We start from the raw sequence: 23,802 nt of genomic DNA, 5'->3' as shown, positions 1-23,802 counted from the left end.
CCGAGAAGGGCTCCGGGGTCCGGAGACAAAGGGGGCAGCGCCCATCTACCTCGGGGCCGGAGGGGACTTTTACTCGCGGGAACTGTGCGGCGAGGCCCAAGTGTCTCTGGAGAGATTCTGGGTCCAGGAGGTGGCGGGAGCACCCAGGGGAGCCGGGAGGAAGCTAGGTTCCCTTTCTACTCCCGGGGCCGTTCTTGCCGCTGCTGCCCGGGAACCGAGGGAGGGAGCCTCGCTACTGCCGGGCCTGCGGGGATGGGCTGCGGAGGCTTCGCGTCTCCCCCGCCCTCCCGTCCGTCCTGGGGACCCCAGACCCTAGGGGAAGTGGGAGGTTGTCCCAATCCCTCTGTCGCTCCCATCCTCTCTACCCGCGCCGGTTGTATTCCGGGTCAGGAACCCTGTAACATCCCGAGGCTGGGTGCGCTGGCGTCCCAGCGGGCCTGGGTCCGTGTCCCCTGCGCCCCACCGCGGTCGCCACTCAGGCGGGAGCGGAGCGCGGGATCCTGGAGGGCCCCGGCCGCGGGAGGCGTCTGGTTCCCGGCGACCCCTTCCCCCGCGGGGCCGGCTGGGGGAGGGGAAGATGGCGGCGGCGCCTGGGCGCGGGGCTCCGGGCCCGGCTCGAGCAGAGCACACCTACTGACCACCGCCGCCGCCCCCGCAGGGCGGTGCTGCGTCCTCGCAGGAGTCGGAGAGGATGGCGGGGGCCGGCGGCCAGCACCACCCTTCGGGCGCCGCGGGAGGAGCGGCCGCCGCGGCCGGCGCTGCGGTAGCCCCCGCCACTGCCTCGGCCGGGCCCGGAGAGGATTCGTCCGACAGCGAAGCGGAGCAAGAGGGACCCCAGAAACTGATCCGCAAAGTGTCCACTTCGGGGCAGATCCGGACCAAGGTGAGGCGGGCCCAAGGGGAGCGTGGAAGGCGGGAGGCGGCTGGGCGGGGAAGAGGAGAGTGGGCGCCTGGGGCGCAGGGCGATCCCGGGAAAGTGTGGAGCCGAGGTGAGGGCGGGGCCTGGGCCCGGAGGCGGGGCCTGGGGGAGCCGGACGGCGCGCCGCAGAAAGGGATTTCCCGGCCGGCGCGCTGGGGCCTCCAGGGTGGGTTCCGGGGGAGATGGGTGGGCAGGGGCGGAGGAGAAAGGAACCAGGGAGCGTGGGAAAAAGCGGAAACGCTGTTTAGAGTTCCCACTCAGGGATCTAAAAAGGAGTGTTTCATTTTTGTTACTACCTGCCGTGCAATGGCTCGGTAGAGTGCATTGCGCAGGGAGCGAAGTGCAGGCTGACCAGCCAGAGCTGCAGTGAACTTCGCCACCTTCCCTTCCCGTGGACAGCAGCCTGCCTCTCCCTGGCCCACTCTGAGAGGGTGGATGGGGAGGTGACACCTGACAGTCCCTGTGCCCCTTTGCTGCCCTTTGGTAAATGATGCTCGCGGTTAACCGCACCCTAACGCGGCACAAACAACAGACCTCGAGTTAGGTTCCCGCTAAGTGCAGTGTTCTTATCGACACACCCATGGTTATTTTTAATAATGAAAAGTAACCGCTTTGTGTCACGTGGAGATTAGCATGCTGTGCTACTCTTTATGTAGCAGGTACTGTTGACCTGTGAGGGCTCAAAGTTGAGAGTTTTAATTTGATTTTATATGTATATATAGCAAATGCTTACGACTGACTGAAGGATTATTTATACACTCTAATTTTCATCATACTGTAGAAATCATCACGCGGAGAGTCAGTTATCACGGGGGGACTTTAACGAGGAATTTGTAAAGGGAACCAATAAAATCATTGGATATGTGTGCTCTTTAAGAATAAATTTGCAGAAGTTAATTCATTCTATACCTATTTTTATGAGAATTTGTTTTCTAAGGTTAATGGACCCATATATGAAAATAGAATTTTTATTATGTGTCTGTGGATTCATGTTTGCACCTGCCTCCTTATTTTCTAAAATAAATATGTGTAAGCACACACACAACTGTTAACAAGCTGCACTTAGGGAAGAGTCAAAGATGCTTCATGGTTTTTTTTTTTTTTTTTTTTTTTTGGTACACGGGCCTCTCACTGTTGTGGCCTCTCCCACTGCGGAGCACAGGCTCCGGACGCACAGACTCAGCGGCCATGGCTCACGGGCCTAGCCACTCTGTGGCATGTGGGATCTTCCCAGACCGGGGCACGAACCCGTGTCTCCTGCATCGGCAGGCAGATTCTCAACCACTGCACCACCAGGGAAGCCCGAAGATGCTTCATTTTTAAGTGCACATCTTGTAACCTCCTTTTAACAGTGACTTTTTTTTTTTTTTTTTTTTTTTTTTTTTTGCGTTACGCGGGCCTCTCAATGCCGTGGCCTCTCCCGCCGCGGAGCACAGGCTCCGGACGCGCAGGCCCAGCGGCCATGGCTCACGGGCCCAGCCGCTCCGCGGCACGCGGGATCCTCCCGGACCGGGGCACGAACCCGCGTCCCCTGCATCGGCAGGCGGACTCCCAACCACTGCGCCACCAGGGAAGCCCGACATTTTTAATTTAGTATAATTTTGATAAATTAAGGATATGGAGTTTAATGTATTTTTAGAAGATTAAGGCTAAACAAAATAGGGACTTTCCTAACAGAGAGTACCTTTAACATTTGAAATCTTAGTTAAAAAAAAAAAATTCCCAAAACTGTGTTAATAATGGGCAAAATGGCAGGTTTTAAAAAAATGGTATTTTTATACGTTCAACTGAAATGGTAAAAATTCCATGTATACTTATATCAAGATTGACCAGTAAATTAATACTGTTTGGAAGAAAATTTAGAGATAACTCTAATTTGAATTGAGTAAAGTCAAACAACAAATTTGTTGGGAGTACCACTAAAATTTGAAGGGTTCTTGAACTCATGATAGCTACGACTATACTCTTTAAATTTGATATTATCTATGGTTTGGGGTAAAGCATCTGTATCGAGACTAAGAGTAAATTGAGAAAGCATGTTTATTCTTGGTTTTCCATTTAACTTGCTCACAAAAATATTTAGCACATAATGTTTTGCCATGATTAGGGATAATTAGTGATCATTAAATGAAATGTTCCTGAAATTTCTAAAGATGTATTGAATTTCAGAAGCTCTTTCTTTTATACTAGCTTATACAAGTGCATACAAGTTCATTAACATTATCATATATGGACACATGAAATCAGGGCCTAAACTGGCTGAAACTGGTGGGCCTTGTTCTCCCTGCCTGTCCCAACCCCCCAATCCAGACTGTTCATCTCTGCTACAGATTTCATCAGTTACATCTCTTATCACAGGTGCTGATTCTCAGGGATGAGGGCAGGGCAGTGGACAGAATTCATAGAATGGGAACTGCTAAATTTAACTGTTGGTTTCCAGTCTTCAGTTATGATCCAGATGAGAGTTAAGGGAAAAGATCTTTAGAAAAGGACAGACACTCTTGATCCCTTCCACAGGTGTGTAAGATGAAGGAGCCTGGAGGAGAAGGAGGCCCTGAGACTAGCCCAAGGCTTAGTCATATTTAAGACAGCAGGAGCTTGTATATCCCAAAGATAAACCAAGGGACCACTAGGTCTCACAAGTTGTAATTACTAATGGTATCTTCTGCCCTGGTTATGTAGCAGCCAGGGGTGGTATTTGTGGCACATGCACACGTATTTACACGCACATATCCATGTGGTTACATATGTCTGCACATATATGCTCTCTCTTTGGAATGCACTTATATACAGACACACAAAGGGCCTACAGCAGAGTGAGTTGCGCATAGAGGTCGTAAGTATTAAATGAATGACTGTGTATATATTACATACATACATATAATGCTTCATATATATGGGTATTACTGTTAAAATGCAGTACTTATTTTAGTGTCCTTTAAGATCCTTAGGATCATAAAGCTGTTTGGTGTCTAATTTAGGTTTGGAGTGAAAAACAGCCACTAACCTAAGTAATTACCTTATTTGAAGTGAAGTGTTCCTTGTTGTGAATGCTGGTTAATGTTTGAAATAATTTGAGTGTTAGTGAAGAACCTTAAGTTAATTGTGGCATTTGGAAGGTATCCAGACTTTTCTTAATTGAAAAAGTAACGTGTGCATATAGTAAGACGTTCAGACAGTGTGAGAGGATATTGGTGATGGTAGGGTATCCAGTGAAAAGTAATCTTCCTCCCACGTTAGACCACATAGTCTCTGTCTCAGAGGCAATTGTTGACATTTGCTTGGTGTGTTTCCAGAAAATTTCTATGCACATACAAGGATATATATGTGTGTGTGTGTGTGTGTGTGTATATATATAAATATGTAGTATTTAAAAAGTACTAATGAGAACATTCTCTACACATTCTGCATCTCGTTTGTTTGAAACATGGAGATCATTTCTCTAATGCTTGACTACGACTGCCTCATTCTTTCTAATGGTGGCAAAGTATTCCATTATATTAGGCTGAGCTAAGTGAAGTTGCTCTGTCAGTAGGTCAAAATGGTAGAGTAGGGCGGGAGGTGGGGAAAATGGGGAGAAGTACACACTTTCAATTATAAGATGAATATGTTCTGGGGATTTAATGTACAGCATAGTGACTGTAGTTAATAATACTAACTTGTGTATTGTGTACTTGAGATTTGCTAAGAGAATAGCAAAGTATTCCCACCACACACACACACACACACTCTTAGCTGTGAGGTGATAGATATATTAATTAACTTAATTGTGGTAATCATTCCACAATGTATATGTCTATCAAATCATCACATTGTACTTTAAGTATATACAGTTTTGTCTGTTATACCTCCATAAAGCTGGAAAACAACGGTCCAACATGGGAAATTTCATACGGTTTAACCTGCATGTTATGTCATCATTTAATTAACCAGCTCTCTATGAAAGGAAATATGGGCTATTTTAAGACAACACTAATCTCAGCATTTTTGCAGTGGATATGATGTACTTTTTTTTTTTTTTTGCGGTACGCGGGCCTCTCACCGTTGTGGCCTCTCCCGCTGCGGAGCGCAGGCTCCGGAGGCGCAGGCTCAGCGGCCATGGCTCATGGGCCCAGCCGCTCCGCGGCATGTGGGATCTTCCCAGACCGGGACACGAACCCGTGTCTCCTGCATCGGCAGGCGGACTCTCAACCGCTGCGCCACCAGGGAAGGCCACGATGTACTTTTTTTTTTTTTTTTTTTGCGGTACGTGGGCCTCTTACTGCTGTGGTCTCTCCAGACGCACAGGCTCAGCAGCCATGGCTCACGGGCCCAGCCGCTCCGCGGCATGTGGGATCTTCCTGGACCGGGGCACGAACCCATGTCCCCTGCATTAGCAGGCAGACTCTCAATCACTGCGCCACCAGGGAAGCCCCACGATGTACTTTTTAAATAAAGAGTGAATAAGACTGGCATGCCTTTTAAATTAGTGTGGTTTAATAAAATGCTCATGTACATTTTAGTACCCTTGTCACATCCTCATATTGTGTGCTCTTTGTTCCCGTTTTCATTTCCCATTTTTTCCTTCTGTTTCTTTGCCTTGCTGTCATCTCTACTATTTTTCTCTTTCTCTGTTTTTCACTTTTTTCCTTTCTCTGTATTAGCTAAATGGAATTTCAGGTAGTCTCATCTAGCTACCCAGGTGCTAAACGCTAGATAACTTTATGGGTGCCTCGATTTCCCCAAAGGAAAAAAAAATCACTTATATACAAGTTTAAATAGTGCTGATGTGGGGAAGCCAAAGGGAGCTGTAACTCATCAAATCTCTTCCTCTCTCTTTACCCTTGGCTGTTATCCCTAAATTCTTAGTCTTGTTTCAAGGAGAAGCTTGATTTTGCATTCAGATTTACTATTGTAGAGAATTTCACTGGTGTTTGCTGGGAGTGAGACATTCTGAAACAGCACTGATACAACCTCAGACCAGCTTGGTTTTGAACATGAGTGTGAAGGACAGTCGGTTTGCTTTTTGTTGGCCCATGAATACTGTAGTCTTTCATTTTGCAGCGAATGGCTGGAGGAACATTGGTCAGGCTTATAGACTAGGATTGTTTAACCGTCATAAGCCAAACAGTGTAAACAAGTGGGAGCCATCTCAATGACTTTTTTTCACACTGACTCATCTTGGTTAAGGTCTTGAAGCTTCATGTGTCAAAAATATTTCCTAATTTGGTTTATTATGCTCGCATTTATTTTTTTGACATTTATGTCTTCTTACAGTTAATTTTAATGTCCATAAATGAGTCTCTAAATTTAGGTAAAACATACCTAAACACTGGAAAGATATTCAGAACTTTGCAACATTGTATCTGGATTAGGACATCTCTTTCAGCCCATTAAAAGAATACATTCTTCAGCTGGTACCTTGGTTTTACTTTAACACAAAGGATGTATAAATAAACTCTTATATCTTTATGGTAAGGTATAATCAATATGGAAATACTGATTTGTATTTTTCACTGCTTTATGAGATACAATTTGTGCAATTAAAACATTATTTTTCACCATAAACCTTCGAGAGAGTAGATTAGGGAAGACTTGCTCAGTGTTTTTCAGGTTGTAGGTGGCAGCCCATTAGTGGGTCATGCTGATTCATATCCAGTATTTAAAACAGAAACAGAATAGATTCGAAAATACTATTTAAGACTTTTAGCCACAGTTCTGCATGGAAACATTGGATTGGGTAATGATCCAACTAGGATGGGAAACAGAAACAAGGCCAGAAGATTTTTAAGAAATAAAGTAATATTAACAGGTTTATTGTTCAGAAACAACATGACGTGAAAGGCAAGTAGGAGTTTTTACATTTTGATAGGTGATGAGCAGGAAGATATCTTGAATTAGAATAATCAACATTCATCTAGGCAGAAATCAGCTAACTTTTTCTATAAAGGGCCAGGTAGTAAATATTTTAAGCTTTGTGGGCCGCAGTCTGCGTTGGAATTACTCAGCTCTACTGTTGTAGTATAAAAGCAGCTATAGATAATACTTAAATACCTATAGGAAGCTGAAATGTGGTATATGTGTGGTATATGTCTATATGTGGTAAAATGTGACTACATTTGTTCCAATAAAACTTTATTAAAGGATGTTAACATTTGAGTTCATAATATTTTTATGTGTTAAAAAATATTCTGTTTTTAAAAAAGCCATTGACACATGTAAAAACCTTCTTAACTTGTGGGCTGTATACTATCAGGTGCCAGAAGTATATATGGCCCATGGATTTGTCTTGTGGGCTGTAGTTTTTTGATCCCTATCCTAGGTGATGGAAAACGGTTTGCAAAGCACTACAAAGTTAAGGTGCTGTGAAATACAATCAGCGTTTAGGGGACCAAAAATAGCTAGATTTCAATCCATTTAAAACCCTCATCTTTGTAGAACGTTTTATTTTTAGCTTGGTTTGCGTCTTTGCTTCCATTTTAATGTGAACTAAATATAGACTGGAAACTCTGAGTCTTGGTACACTAATATATGGTATAACAGCTTTCTTTCCATTTTGATTACAAGTTAAACATGATATCCCATTATTAAAGATAAGAGAAGTAATAACTAATTTACTAAACCTTTACATATAACTTAAGATGCATTATTTGAAGGTATCTAAATTTAGAAAGCTTTCAGTTAGTTTAAGGTTGCATGTTTACTATTGTGGTGAAAGTGATGGAAGGTTATATGAAACTACTGTTGTAAATGACTCGGGGCTCCTTACTGTTTCCAGGGTACAGTGTTTCACTCATATTGGATTTGTTAGGTTTTACTTGCTCAGGAAATATGTATATAGCAAAGGTTTTAATTAAAGAGAGTTTGTCTCATGTCTAAAAATAGACCTTTGAAAAAGACCATAACATGTTCATTATATGTCCATGCCCATTACATTTTCCCTTGGCAAATTAGTTTGATTTTGTTGGGTATGGAGTATTTTTTTCTGTGAATATTTGAAACACATTTGTATTTTTGATTTGGTTAAGTGGCTTAAGATGGTCAATAGCCATTGTTGATAATGGCCTTAATTTAAGATTCAATGTACATTGTTTCTACTTTAGATTGTCACTTATTTTTTTCAAATGAATATATATGGCAATAATTCCCCTCCCTGCCTCCCCCTCTCCCCCCGCTTTTTGTTAGAAGGATATTGGGAAGACTTGTTAGCCTCTTGTTTTCGTTTTTAATTTTTATTGGAGTATAGTTGATTTACAATGTTGTGTTAGTTTCTGCTGTACAGCAAAGTAAATCAGTTATACGTTCACATATCTCCACTCTTTTTTAGATTCTTTTCCCATATAGGTCATTACAGAGTACTGAGTACAGTTCCCTGTGCTATACAGTAGGTCATTATTAGTTATCTTAGCCTTTTGTTTTACACCAAGGAAATATGATTAACTTTATCATGTGTGGAGCTGGAATCTCTAACCTTCTCACTGTGCGGTTTGAATACCAGGACTTTCTCAAACCATCAGATTATAATTTAGTATAATAAAGCTTTTTTTAATAAAGCTTGGGGCATTTATGTCAGAAATTTGAAGATACCTTTCTCCTTAGCATTTTATTGTTTACTGAGCAGTTTTATATACATGATCTCATTGAACAGTTGCTTAAAACCATATGAATTTTACAACTGATAAAACTGAGACCAAGTTTGAACATCTGCCGAGTAAATGGCAGGGTTGGAACTCAAAAGCAGGACTTCGAAACAGTGGATGGCTTCCAAACGTCTTCTTTTAAGTCCCGTAAGCTTCTTGGGTTTTGAAACTTGACATCTATAGTGTACAAGTATGGATGTATGCAGGTGTCTCCTTACCTCTCCTGCCTCTTCTCCTCTCCCCTAAATTCCCCTTTCCTCCCCCTTCCCTTCCCTCCTCCTTCCTGCCCAGCCCTTTATTCGTTTGTTTAATCTGTGAACGTATCTGTGACCAATGTTTTAGGTATCCTAATGCCTTTTTGCAATCGAAACCTCTGTTTTTAGTGAGACGTTAAAGAGGGTATGTTTGAAAAGTGAATTGTGGAATAAAAAATTTCAGCTGAAATTTATATTAATTTTAATTACTGTTGGGCAAATCATGGAATCGCTTTGAAAATGTCTTTAGAAGGACTAATTCAGAAGAAATGCTTATAGGTATCTAACACTTCAAATAGATTTTCAAAGAAAACTGTTATTTTCACTTTTATAAGGTAAGATGCTATTTTTAAAAGGTCATGGTATAGCGCTAAAAAGAATTATATAAAGTACTTTTCCATTGGCCTATTAAGGCATAGTTGAGGAAAAAATATGAGTAAAATTTATTTTTAAATAAAAGGCTAAGGAATGAAAATGACATTTTGAGGGCCCGATTTTCTCCATCTGACTCTTTATTTTATTTTATTTTTTTGCGGTACGCGGGTCTCTCACTGTTGTGACCTCTCCCGTTGCGGAGCACAGGCTCCGGACGCGCAGGCTCAGCGGCCATGGCTCACGGGCCCAGCCGCTCCGCGGCATGTGGGATCTTCCCGGACTGGGGCACGAACCCGTGTCCCTTGCATCGGCAGGCGGACTCTCAACCACTGCGCCACCAGGGAAGCCCTGACTCTTTTATTTAGATTAAGAAAGGGTTCCAGGGTGTATACCTGAGCAGGCACACTGTTTTGAGTGGGATTATTTGTACAAACTCATATAGTACTTTAAAATTATGTTATGATATTATATGTATATATGAATATATACTATCTCCGTGGTTTGTGAAGCATAGTGGTAAAATGAACACCTGTGAACCAGCTTTGGAACGAGAACATTTTCAACATCACGCATCTACCTGTGTGCCCCGTGTCTTTTCTACTCCTTTGTTGCCCCTCAATTCATTCAAAGAGATATTTATGGTGTCCATGTACTGTCATAGGTGCCAGGGATAGAGCAGTAAACAAAACCAAAATAGATGAAAACCCCTGCCCTCATGGGGCTCACATTTTAATGCAGGGAGAATTTATAACTTATAAATATGTAAAGTGCATAGTATATTAGAAGGTGAGAAGTGCTATAGAGAAAAAAAGCATGAATGGGAGCGGGGATGGGGTAGGAAGGGGAAGGTCTTCCTGAGAAGGTGACATCTGAGCAATGACCTTGAGGAAATGAGCTACGCAGACCTCTGGCGGGGGTGGGGGGGGGGAAAGAAGTCAGGCAGAAGGAACAGAGGCTGCAAAGATCAAGAAACAAGCTACAACAAGGAGGCGGTCCGTGGGGCTGAAGTGGGGTGGGGGGATGGGAGTAGAGGGGAAGCAGGTGGAAAGCTAGAAGTAGGTTAACAGTAAGGTAGTGTAGAGTTCCTTGCTTGGGGTTCATGCATTCCATAGTCTGGATGGGCTTCAGAGGGCTCCCCAAATTTTGTGTCCACGTGTATGCCCCTCAGAAGACTAAAACCACTGATTTGTAGAGGGGAATTGCAGGACAGGCGATAAAAGACAGATGAAAAAAATACAAACACGGACTATAACCATCTGTTGTTGTTGTCCTTCGGAGAAATGCTAAAATTAGGAGTGGGTTCAGTGCAATGCAAGGAGAAACTCCATTGGACAGCAGGGTCCCTTGGGGCAGTTAGGTAGTGTCGGGTTTGCTTCTCAGCTATTCCATGTGCAATTAGGTGACCTTCACCATGTTACTTAACGTGGCGGAGATTGCTGTGCCCCTCAATATCTGGGTTCCCCCTGTCCTTCCTGGCCCGCTTTTAGACTTCAGTTTCCGCGTGCAGATAGGTGGGGCTGTGTAAACTGAGTTTGGGCCGCTGGTATATGAGTGGGCAGGATGTTTGTCACTTGGCTTCTGAAGCCATTTGTGGGACTCTCCATGCTTTGTCCCTTCTCTCACGTGCCAGACGGATGTCGATTATCCAGTGGAAGGAGCTTGGATCCCTGACTCATAGAGCAGAGCCTCTGTGATCCTGCCCCCAAGCCTCATTGGCCAAATTGGATCGTGACACAAAAGGGAAATGGACCTTTACCGTGTTAAGCCCCAGAGATTTGGGTATTGTTTGCTACAACAGTTAGCGTACTCTTAACCAAGATGCTTCATTTCTCTGAACTTCAGATTTCTCATTTGCAAAATAGGGATAGTGATTCTGACCTCAAAGGGTAGGGATGAGGATTAAGGAAATACACAGTATGCTTTTGTATCCCTGATGATTATAATTCTTTTCCAAAACTGGTATAAAATCCTGATAATGCAGTTATTCCTGATACACGTGCCTTCTAAATAATCAGTAGGCTACACAGACCACTGTCCTTTGTTGACTATTTAATGGACTTGATAAAACTATATATATATAATTAATTTATTAATTTTTGCTGTGTTGTGTCTTCGTTTCTGTGCGAGGGCTTTCTCTAGTTGTGGCAAGCGGGGGCCACTCTTCATCGCGGTGCGGTGCGCGGGCCTCTCACTATCGCGGCCTCTCTTGTTGCGGAGCATGGGCTCCAGATGCGCAGGCTCAGTAGTTGTGGCTCACGGGCTTAGTCGCTCTGCGGCATGTGGGATCTTCCCAGACCAGGGCTCGAACCCGTGTCCCCTGCAATAGCAGGCAGATTCTCAACCACTGCGCCACCAGGGAAGCCCCAAACTATATATTTTTACAGACCGTTATTTTGTAATTTGGAAAACTGTCTTTGCTACCGTGCAGGGCCCTTTGGACATACGAAAACCCATACTGCCAGAGCAGTGAAGATGGGCTCCCTCGATGACTTTCATGAGGTCCAACCTTGTTTCTAGAGTAAGATATGCTACAAATGTCTTAGGAAAAAATACTTTATTAAGAACAAACGACCACTTGGAGGTGGTAGTGGAGATAATTGGCCAGGTAGGCTTTTAGGTGCATCCATGGCCAAGTCTGCTTTTATCCTGGACTGATCTTTACACCTTCCCTTTCCCCCCTTCCTCAGCTCTTCCTCAGCCCCCACAATCTGGCTTTTGCCCCAGACACTTCATGAAAACCTCTTTTGCAAAGGTCACTAATGATCTAATTGCTAACATCCAGTGGTCCCTTTTTAGTTTTCACTCAGCTGTGTTTCTTGCAGTTTTGACACTGTTGACCATTTTTTTTCTCATGCCTTCCCCCCCTTTTTTTTTTTTTTGCGCTACGCGGGCCTCTCACTGTTGTGGCTTCTCCCGTTGCGGAGCACAGGCTCCGGACGCGCAGGCTCAATGGCCACGGCTCATGGGCCCAGCCGCTCCGCGGCACGTGGGATCCTCCTGGAGCGGGTCACGAACCCGTGTCCCCTGCATCGGCAGGCGGACTCTCAACCACTGCGCCACCAGGGAAGCCCACGCCTTCCCCTTTTGCTTTCAAGGTTTAATCCCTCTTATGTTTCTCATTAGCTTTTACTCCCTCTCAGCCTCCATCCTTGATCCCTTTTGCTAATGCTGAATGTGTGTGTTTCCTAGGATTCTCACTCTCCTTGCTTTTCCTTGGTTGATCTGATCCATTAGGTTAGGCTTTGACTACCAGCTGCACCCATCTTTCTCCAGCCTGTGCCCTCTCCTCAGATCTGGACCCTTTGCCTACTAGACATTTCCTACGGTGGGTCCTGTAACCGTCTCAGCCTCAATATTTTCACAAACAGATTTAAATACACAAGCTCCCCACCTCCCTGGCCACATTTTGCTCCATTATTTTTATAGGAAGGATTTGCCTTGTAGTTAACTCTGATTTTTTGTCTTGCTGAAAATATTCATTAATTCATTTGCTTTTAGCAAATATGCGTTCAGTGCCTACTACGGCTAGGCCGAGTGCCAGGGCCTGGGGAAACAGTGGTGTATAAAGCAGATACAGTCCCTTGCCTCATGGAGCTCAGTTAGCAGTCACCAAGTTTGTTCAGTTGTGTATTTTCATAGATTATCTCCTTTAATCCTCATAATAAAACTAAGTAGGTAGGTACAAATATTATCCCCATTTTAGAGACAAGGAAACCAAGGTTTAGAGAAATCACTTGCCCAAGGTCACCCAGCCATCAAGCGACCTGCTGGATGCCTGCTTTAACTATTATGATATACAGTACCGTCCCTGTCTCTACTGCTTGTATCTGTGGTGAGTTCAGGCCTTCCTTCCCATTTCTATTGCTGTTTCCCCAACCTTCACTTAGCCTTTATAATTTAGCATTTGGGTTTTTGTCGTGGATTTCCTCTCTGGTCCCTTCTCTACTCCTCCTCTGCCAGAGCTATCTTTATAAAAGAGAAAAGTATGATCATAATAAAGAGAAGTATGATCGTACTACGTTTTGCATCAGCTCTTAGTCATTACCCATTACTGGTGGGATAAAGTCTAAATTTAACATCGCTTCCTAGGTCTTTCTCAATTGAAGGCTAAACTACCTTTCTATTCATTTAATCATTATTTATTGAGTACTGTTGTAGTTGCTGGAATGGCAAAATCACATAAAAAAGCCTGCTTACTAGGGCTTGTAGTCTATTGAGGGGGAAGTTAATAAACATGTAAGGAAATATACATCAGATGTTCATAAACATAATTAAGGAAAATAAAACAGGATAAAGGGAGAGGGAGTGATGGAGCGGTGTGTGTACAGATGAGTGTGTGTAAAGTATTTTGAATGAATTGGTCCAGGAAAGACTGTCTTTGATGAGGTAATATATATATATATTTTTTAACATGTTTATTGGAGTATAATTGCTTTACGATGGTGTGTTAGTTTCTGCTTTATAACAAAGTGAATCAGGTATACATATACATATGTTCCCATATCTCTTCCCTCTTGCGTCTCCCTCCCTCCCACCCTCCCTACCCCACCCCTCTAGGTGGTCACAAAGCACCGAGCTGATCGATGAGGTAATATTTGAACAGGGATCTGAATGAAGTGGCATGAGCCATGCAGACATCTGGTGTCAGAGCGTACCAGGCAGAGTCAATACTGTGGTCTCCAGTCCTGGCCACTGTTGTCCTGTGGGCAGTCACGCCAAACCCCTCTCTGTTCCCAGAGTCAGGCAGGTGCTGTCACACCTCCAAGTCTTTGCATGAGTTATTCCATCTACCTGGAATGCCTCCTCTTTCTTGTTTCTCTGCCTAATTTATTTTATACCATCATTTCCCCACATCTCTGAAAATATCTGAAGTGGTTTACATTCAATTCTGTGTATCAAGCTTAGGTAAAAGGTAGCTAGGAGTGTAGGACCAGAAGGAAGCTTAGTGGGTTAGTCTACAGAGCAGAGACTCTGCTCTCTCTTTCTCTTTATAAAATATACTATAATATAATAATATACAACATATAAAATAGTAATATTTTATATATTATACATAATACATAATATGCACAACACAACATATAATTTTATAACACTATAATATATTATGTATATTATATAATATATAAAGATATGTTGTATATTTATATATAATATGATATATATATAATTACATTTTATAAATAGAATAAAGATAAGCTGTAAATTTGGCCCCAAGCTTCATGGCAGCCAGAGCAACAGGATCACTTACAAAATGTTATTGTCAGTGGTGAAAAAGCCCTCTAGATTTTAGCAGGAAAAACCGTTTTTCTAGATCCCAAAGAATGTGTTGTGTTCTGCCAGTCTTCACGGGGTGGGTTACTAAGGGGTGAGGTAGACACTCCCCTACATCATACACAAATGCTAGAGGTGTCCTTACAGTGTCTCCCCTTGTAAGGTCCGGACACGATCTAAACGGCCACTTCATGACAGCAGTTCTGGAGGGGATTTAAGTAAGGCAGTTTTAGTTATGGCTAAATCCAGGCATAAAATCCGAAATATTTTTGAAGATTGAATAAATGGCATGTACTTCAGACAATACTCCTGTTAAATTGGGCGTCTGCTGAAATCCTTTCAAAGTATTGTAGCATCTCAGGTTATCTGAAGTTGTTATTTATTTATTCAGGTGCTATTGACAAGAGGGGATTGAGTGGTATGTTTTTAGCTGATCTAGAAAGAAAAATCTGATGTTTCTCGGTGGTTCTCCACTTCATATCTCTAATCAAATGGTTCTACATCTAGGTTTTTAAAAACTATATTTGCAGTGTTCTATGAGTGCAGTGTAGAATATTAAAAACATGTATACGTTTTAGGAAAATTATGAGAAGAGTGTTGACCTCATGGACCCCTGGAAAGGTCTTGGGGACACTTTGACAATTGTTATGTTTGCACAATGTATCTGGACTGATTTTTTTTTTTTTTTTTTTTTGAGAGAGCGAGCCAGGAGGATATCTGGAGGAAGAGCAGAACAAGCAGAGGGAAAAGCAAATGCGAAGGCCCTGAGGTGGAAACATACCTGAGACAGTCCAAAAATGTTAGGAGGCTGAGGGTGGCTTGGAGCGAAGTGACGGCGGGGGGAGTAAGTAGCAGGGAAGACCACAAGAGAGGTCAGGGGGACGACAGACATGTTGTGATGATTTCCATGAGACAATATACATATTTAGCCTGGTGGCTGGTACATAATTAACATTTAATAGGTGCTAGTTATTATAGTACTATTAAAGGAATACAGTTGCAAGTTTGATCTTTAAAATAAAAGCAGCCTCTAAAACAAACTCTTTAGAAGTAGGAGAGACATGGAGCCATAGGTAGAGAGAGACCTAGGGGTCAAGTGAGGGCTTCTTTAAAATAGTGAAATGATTCTTTTTTTTTAGGAGAAAGAAGAGAATATTGGTGGTCTGAGGAGAATAATCCAGTTGAGAGGGAAGATTAGATGATGCAGGAAAGAGAGGAAAATTCCTGGAGCAATGTTCTTAAATACGTGTGGCAAGATGGGATCTTGTGAGTAGCTGGGAGCAGGGCAGTTTATCCATAGTATTGGGTAGATGCAGTGGTAAGCGTTTCTGGAAGTTCTTTTCTGATTCCTTCAGTTTTCTTAGTGGAATAAGAAGCTGGGTCCTCAGCTGAGAAGATATTAGCGATCTGAAGAGGGAGGAAAAGGTATGAAATACTTGAATGGGAGAGTGGGAAAGTGAATGGAGTAGAGAAATATGGTGTGAGTATCACATGGCATTTAGGGCACACCTGAAGTGAGGGGCCGTGAGTTTAAGGTAAGCACCGCCAGCCTGGTATGGGACCATGTTTGGCTGCAAGGGTATAAGCACGGAATAAGTGGAGAATTGGATTAAACCAGGGTTAAGGTTTGTCTCCGTAAATATGGCAAAGCAAGAAGGGATGGGGAAATTGAGGGTGGATACTGGAGGAGAGATTATCATGACAAGCCCTGGCATTTATGTTAGGTATCCAATGAGTGCTTGAAGCAGGTCCTAGGAAGTCAGGGTGGGTGGGACCCAGCAGCTAAGGAAGGGTGGAAGGGAAAATCATTGCAGAGTTAAACTTAGTCATTCAAATTAAAAAAAGAAGAAGAAAGAAGATAAAAGAAAGACTACCAAAAGAAGCTGTCCAGTTTTAATTATTTTAAATATGTTTTACAGATGCATTACTAATAGGTTTTCCTGGGGAAATCTTGAGATCATGTACTCACAGCTTGTGTCCCTCCATCAGTAAAGTACAGAGAATATTTTATGTAGAACATGCAACAAACAGTTCCTCAAAGAAATAAATAGATCTGGTTTGGAATTTTTTTAAATCATGCAAATGAAACCCTAACATGCATGAAGTAACCCATGAGTCCCAGTTCCAGCTCTGATTGGTTAACTTACAGGACCTCTCTAAGCCTTGGTTTCCTTGTATTAAAGCTCTTGTGAGGATCAAGTCCTTAGCTCAATGCCTGGCACACAGTAAACGCTAGTAAATGTTAGCTATGTTATTCAAGCATCTTGAGGTGAATGGCCCTTTTTCAAGAAGGTGCCTCTGTGCTTACAAGTATATAAGTGAGTGAGGTGCTAGTGAAATCTTCAGTCATAGTGAAAAACATGTCAGGCTTATTCTGCCTTTGGCATGCCAGAGCTCAGAGCTGTTTGATTGTAAACCTTTTTGTTAAGTTGGGAAGTTTACAGAGATTTTATCATAAATCTAGTTAAGATTCCACAGCAAAGGGAGGAATGTTGAAGGAGGAGATTCAACTTTCCCCTGGTACCACTTCTGCCTTATCATCACGCATACCTGTCATAACAGTTGTAAATTATTCTCATTTGAGTATTCATGGTCTTTCCCCTCCTCCTCTTTTTTTTTTTTTTTTTTTTTTTGGCAGTACGCGGGCCTTTCACTGTTGTGGCCTCTCCCGTTGCGGAGCACAGGCTCCGGACGCGCAGGCTCAGCGGCCATGGCTCACGGGCCCAGCCGCTCCGCGGCATGTGGGATCCTCCCGGACCGGGGCACGAACCCGTGTCCCCTGCATCTGCAGGTGGACTCTCAACCACTGCGCCACCACGGTAGCCCTCCCCTCCTCCTCTTAAAGAAGAAGCACTCTAGCTTGTTGGATCAGCTTCTTCATTCTCCTTGGTTGTGGAGCAAGAGAGTAGATATGATGAACAGACAGGAAGAAATTCCCTATACGGCATCAGTACCTTAAGGGTCTTACTATATGTGGTATAACTGAGAGGCTGGAATGAACAGCAAGTCACATGTGCTTGGCTTTATTCTTAAAGCAAAGTGTGAGCATGTGTGAGACATTCCTTGGGAAATATGTGGGCAAAGGAAGAGGACTGGGGTCCTATGTGAGCAAGTAAGAGAAATAGCCAGTAAAATATGGATCACTGTCATCACTGTGACTCCATGTATATCTACAGGCTGATAAAGCCTGGGGACTTGATGTACACTTTAATTCACCATCGATAGTATACTATGTTATATATAAAATATTTAAATTATAAAGCAGTGTACACCCATGTTCATGGCAGCATTATTCATAGAAGCCAAAAAAAAAAACGGATGGATGAATGGGTAAACAAAATGTGGTCTATACATACAATAGGACATTAGCCTAACGAAGGAAAGAATTTCTGACACTGCTACAACATGGATAAACCTTGAAGACATTATGCTAAGTGAAATAAGCCAGCCACAAAAGGACAGCTACTGTATAATTCTACTTACATGAAGTCCCTAGAGTAGTCAAACTCAGAGAAACAAAAAATAGAATGGTCGGTTCCAGGGGCTGGAAGGAGTGGGGAATGGGGAGTTAGTGTTTAATGGGTACAGGGGTTCAGTTTTGCAAGATGAAATCGTTCTGTGGATGGATGGTGGTGATGGTCGTACAACAACATGCACGTACTTAACACAACTGAACTGTACACTTAAACATGGTTAAGATGGTAAATTTTACATTATGTGTATTTTGCCACAATTAAAACAAATTATAAAGCAAGCTTCACAGGAGCAGCCCCACTATAAACTAAAATACTAATATTACAAGAATTTTTTAGTGAAACACTCAAGAAATGTGCAGAACATCAAGACAATTATTCAAACATCAGGAAAACTATGAAACTTTGCTGAGGGACAAAAAGGATTCAGATGAATGGTCTTAAGTTTTACCTAATTTATCTGTAAATTTTACACAATTACAAATACATTTGCTCTCGGGATTTTGGCTTACTGAAATGATCTGAAAGGTCATACAATAATATCTAGTTACATATTGAAAAGGAAGAGTAATGAAGTGGGGCCTTAACCAATCAGATGTAATTAAACAGCACAAAGCTACAAAAGAATTAATGTGGCTTTGATATGGGAATAAAGTGAGAGATCAGTGGAACAGAATAAAAAGTCCAGAAACTTGCCCGTAAATATATAAGAATATATTTTACTATACAGATAATATTTCAAGTCAGTGGTGAAAAAGATGGATTACTCAGTAATTCCTCTTGTGGCAACTAGCTCACCATTCAATTAAAAAAACTGGAAGCCCAATCCTTACCTCACACTATGGACTACATAGTTTCCAGATGGGTTAAAGATCAAATTTATAATAATTAAATCATAAAAGTACTAGAATGCATAAAGATAAGTAATTGCATAGTCTCAGGGTTGGAGACAATTTTAAAATGTGATACTAAGGAAGAAAACAAAGTAAAAGCTTGTTGAATCCTGACATATTGAAACTCACCATGAACCAAGTTGCAAGGCAGATGATTTCCCAAATTACTCCTGTGTTTAGCTAGAAACATTCTCATTCTGAAAAGGGAACCCTCCTACCCTGTTGGTGGGAACGTAAATTGGTACAGCCTCTATGGAAAACAGTATGGAGGTTCCTTAAAAAACTAAAAATAGAGCTACCATATGATCCAGCAATCCCACTCCTGAGCACATACCTGGAGAAAAATATAATTCTAAAAGATACGTGCAACCCATTGTTCACTGCAGCACTGTTTATAATAGCCAGGACATAGAAGCAACCTAAATGTCCATTGACAGAGGAATGGGTAAAGAAGAGGTGGTACATATATACAATGGAATATTACTCAGCTATAAAAAAGAATGAAATAATGCCATTTGCAGCAACATGGATGCAACTAGAGATTATCATACTAAGTGAATTAAGACAGAGAAAGACAAATATATGATATCGCTTATATGTGGAATCTAAGAAAAAGGGTACAAATGAACTTATCTACAAAACAGAAATAGAGTTACAGATGTAGAAAACAAACTTACGGTTACCAAAGGGGAAGAGGAAAGGGAGGGATAAATTGGGAGATTGGGATTGACATATGCACACTACTATATATAAAATAGATAACTAATAAGGACCTACTGTATAGCACAGGGAACTGTACTCAGTACTCTGTAATGACCTATATGGGAAAAGAATCTAAAAAAGAGTGGAGATATGTATACGTATAAGTGATTCACTTTGCTGTACACTTGAACTAATACAACATTGTACATCAACTATACTCCAATAAAGATTTAAAAAAGATTCTCATTCTATGTTTATGACACAAATGTCCAATAATAAAGCATTGTTTAAATGATTATGCTATATCCATATCAAAAAATCACTCTTCCTTCAGGTACACAGTGCCTGGCAGAAAGAAGTTGTTCAGGAGGTACATAAATGAACAATTAGACAAATTAATTCACATCATGTTGACATGGAAGATACCCACAATATAATGGACAGAAAAAGGAGATTATAATACCATGTGTAGCCATGTGTTGCCCCGTGGAAGGAGATAACAGAGATGCAGTGGTTTCTCATTGTATTACAGATTTATGGATATTTACTCTTTTCTCTTTATTTCTATTTTTAAATTCTTTTTACAGGTTACATGTTTGCATTTGTAATAAGAAATAACTTTAGTTTTTAAATTTGGATATATCTTATTACAGAAAAATGCAAAACAATTTTTGAATTCTCATACACCAAAGGAATTCAGATACCACTCAGTGTGCATTAATAAAATGTGTCTGATAAATAAGTGGCATAATTCTTCATATTTCTAGAGGTGAATTAAACATTTCTGTAGGAATAATCAAAGGTGGATGGTATTATTCACCTAGCAGCATGCATTAATTTTTCTTCTTCTGTATAAAGGAATAATTGAATAATAATTCAGCAATTTATCATTTCTGTAAAAGCAAAGTCAAACAAAAAACCCCTACAGGTGTGATCCATACTTATAAATAAGATTACTATAAAGATGTTATTGAGATGTTAGAAGCTGGAAGTCTGCATAACCTAATAAAATCAATAGCCCTTAAAAAGCGTGGTTAAAATTTGCCAGATTTATAAATATGGCTTGTAAGCTGAACATACCTTAAGACTGACCTAGGCTTTTAATTTGTTTCTTTTAATAAACTGAATATTAACTCTTCAAATTTTTGATCATAAAAAGCCTTGGCTATTGGCAACATTTCTAAAACTTATTTGAACAAAAAATACTTAGCAAATTATAATGTATTGAAAGAACACTAATAGGAACTTGTCTGACAAAATGTACTCCTTTTGTGAAAAATTCCCTTCTTTCAGCCCCTGACACAGAGTATAAGCATGTCAATTAGAAATGCTTCATATGCAGAAACCATTAAAAGTTATCAATAATTTGACTTATAAGACAAAATACATGGCCCAAGTCAGTGATGACATATGTCAAATGACAAATATTAGTGAATTGCTGCCTTTGCGTCACTGTGAGGTCAGAAGTCATACCTTCAGGTATCCGGCAACCTTCAGTGCAACTTGCTGACATCATTGTGTAACACAGCACAACATTTAGTATAATTTTTCACATAATAAACAATACTACATGCGTTTACTTAACATTTTATATAATGGATCCTCATTATTCACATGGGTTCTGTATTTGCTAATTCACCTACTTGCTAAAATTTATTTGTAACTCCAAAGTTGGTACTTGTGGTGCTTTGGTGGTCATTCCCGGACATGCATAGAGTGGTGGAAAATTTGAGTTGCTACACGTGCGTGGCCCCAGCTGAGACTGAACCAGGTGAAAACCTGCCTTCCCATACAGTCAACATGTGTCCTTTGTGTGATCTATTTAGTGAGATATTTTTCACATTTTTGTGTTGTCTCTTGATGATCTCGCTGTTTGAAATGGCCCCCAAACAGTGCTGAAATGCTGTCTCTAGTTTATAAAAGCAAGAAGGCTGCAGTGTATTTTATGGAAAAAAATGTGTGAGTTGGCTAGGCTTCCTTCACGCTTGAGTTACAGTGCTATTGGCCATAAGTTCAATGTTAATGGACCAACAATATGTTTTAAAAGAAACACATAAAACAAGGTTATGTATTGATCAGTTGATGGAATGTCTTATAGGAACTTAATCCTGCATTTCCCCTTGGAGCTATGGTTCAGTATTTGCTAATTCAGTGTTCACAGCAACTTTTTTTTTTGAGTTTTGAGGTGTTTTCTTTCTTCTTTCTTTTGTTTCTGTTCTATTCAGTTTTATATTTTTAAAACAATTTTTTACTGAGTTATAATTGACATTATATTAGTTTCAAGTGTCACATGATTCACTGTTTGAATGTATTGCAAAATGGTCACCACTATAAGTGTAGTTAACATCTGTCACAATGCAGAATTACAAATATTTTTTCGTTGTGATAAGGACTTTTAAAATTGACTCTCTTAGCAACTTTCAAATATGAAACACAGTATTATTAACTATAGTCACCATGCTGTACATCACATCATGTTCATGACTTATTTATTTAGAACTGAAAGTTTTTGTGCCTTTTGACTCCCTTTACCCATTTGGCCCCCTGCCCTGCCCTCGGCAACCACCAATCTGTTTTCTGTATCTGTGAGGTTTTTTTTTTTTGGTTTTTGGTTCTTGTGTTGTTGTTTAGATTCCACATATAAGTCAGATCATACAGTATTTGTCTTTGTGTGACTTATTTTACTTAGCATAATACCCTCAAGGTTCATGTATGTTGTCACAAATGGCAAGATTTCATTCTTTTTTATGGCTGAACAGTATGCCCATCGATGCATGAATGGACAAGAAGATGTGATCACACCTTCTTTGTCCATTCATGCATGGATGGGCACTTAAGTTGTTTCCAAATCTTGGCTATTGTAAGCAATGCTGCAATGGACATGGGGGTGCATATATCTTTTTGAGTTAGTGTTTTTGTTTTCTTTGGATAAATACCCAGAAGTGGAGTTGCTGAATCATATGGTAGTTCTATTTTTAATTTTTTGAGGAAACTCCATGCTATTTGCCGTAGGGGATGCACCAGTTTACATACCCACCAATATTGCACAAGGGTTCTCTTTTTTCCACTTTCTCACCAACACTTGTTATTTCATGTCTTTTTGATAATAGCCATTCTAACAGGTGAGCTGATACCTTATTGTGGTTTTCATTTGCATTTTCCTAATGATTAATAATGTTGAGTGCATTTTCATGTACTTGTTGGTCATCTGTATGTCTTCTTTGGAAAAATGTCTATTCAGATCTTCTGCCCATTTTTTAATCATATTTTTATTTTTTGCTATTGAATTGTGTGAATTCTTTATATATTTTGAATATTAACTCCTTATTAGACATATGATTTGCAAATATTTTCTCTCATTCTGCAGGTTGTCTTTTCATTTTGTTGATTGTTTCTTTTACTGTAAAGAAGGTTTTTAGTTTGATGTAGTCCCACTTGTTTATTTTTGCTTCTGTTGTCTTTGCTTTTGGTGTCAGATCCAAGAGATCATTGTCAAGATAGATGTCAAGGAGCTTTCACCTATGTTTCCTTCTAGGAGTTCTGTTTCAGGTCTTACATTCGAGTCTTAAATCATTTTGAGTTGATTTTTGTGTATGGTGTAAGATAGTGGTCCAGTTTTATTTTTTTGCATGTGGCTGTCCAGTTTTCCCAACACCATTTATTGAAGAGACTATCCTTTCCCCATTGTATATTCTTGGCTACTTTGTTGTAAATTAATTAACCATTTATGCATGGGTTTATTTCTGGGCTCTCTATTCTGTTTCATTGATCTATGTGTCTGTTTTTATGCCAATAAAATACTCTTTTGATTACTGTAGCTTTGTAATATAGTTTGAAATCAGGGCGCATGATGCCTCCAGTTTTGTTCTTCTTTCTCAAGATTGCTTTGGCTATTTGGGGTCTTTTGTTGTTGGCAAACAACAAAAGGACATTACTGCAAATAATGAGAATCAACTGTATATTAAACCACTTGAAAGGAAAAATATCACTAATGTCTTTGTTTTTCAAGGAAAGCTGAAATGCGCTATGGAGTCCAGTTTAGAAAATGATTCTGCAAGAAAGCATTTATTCAAATACTTAATTTTGTTGAGCTCCTTATTTTTTGTTCTTCAGGAGAAAAGAATTATCAGAGATTTTAAAAGTACTTTTTTTTTTTTTTTAATTTTATTTATTTATTATTTTTGGCTGTGTTGGGTCTTCGTTTCTGCGCGAGGACTTTCTCTAGTTGCGGCGAGCGGGGGCCACTCTTCATAGCGGTGCGCGGGCCTCGCACTGTCGCGGCCTCTCTTGTTG

General features: G+C 40.8%; 1 protein-coding gene across 1 annotated transcript in view; it reads left to right on the top strand.

Annotated features, from left to right (window-relative positions):
* Positions 1-691: 691 nt before the first annotated feature.
* The window catches only part of DGKH (diacylglycerol kinase eta), a 163,572-nt gene continuing 140,461 nt past the window's right edge, over positions 692-23,802 (top strand). The window contains exon 1 of the mRNA XM_065895810.1: positions 692-883. Coding sequence (XP_065751882.1) covers positions 692-883 — 192 coding nt within the window. The remainder of the gene's footprint in view (positions 884-23,802) is intronic.

Source organism: Phocoena phocoena, chromosome 18 (assembly GCF_963924675.1).
Source record: "Phocoena phocoena chromosome 18, mPhoPho1.1, whole genome shotgun sequence".
NCBI classification, from domain to species: domain Eukaryota; kingdom Metazoa; phylum Chordata; class Mammalia; order Artiodactyla; family Phocoenidae; genus Phocoena; species Phocoena phocoena.
The sequence above is the reverse complement of the archived record's forward strand: the minus strand, read 5'-3'. Positions and strand labels throughout refer to the sequence as shown.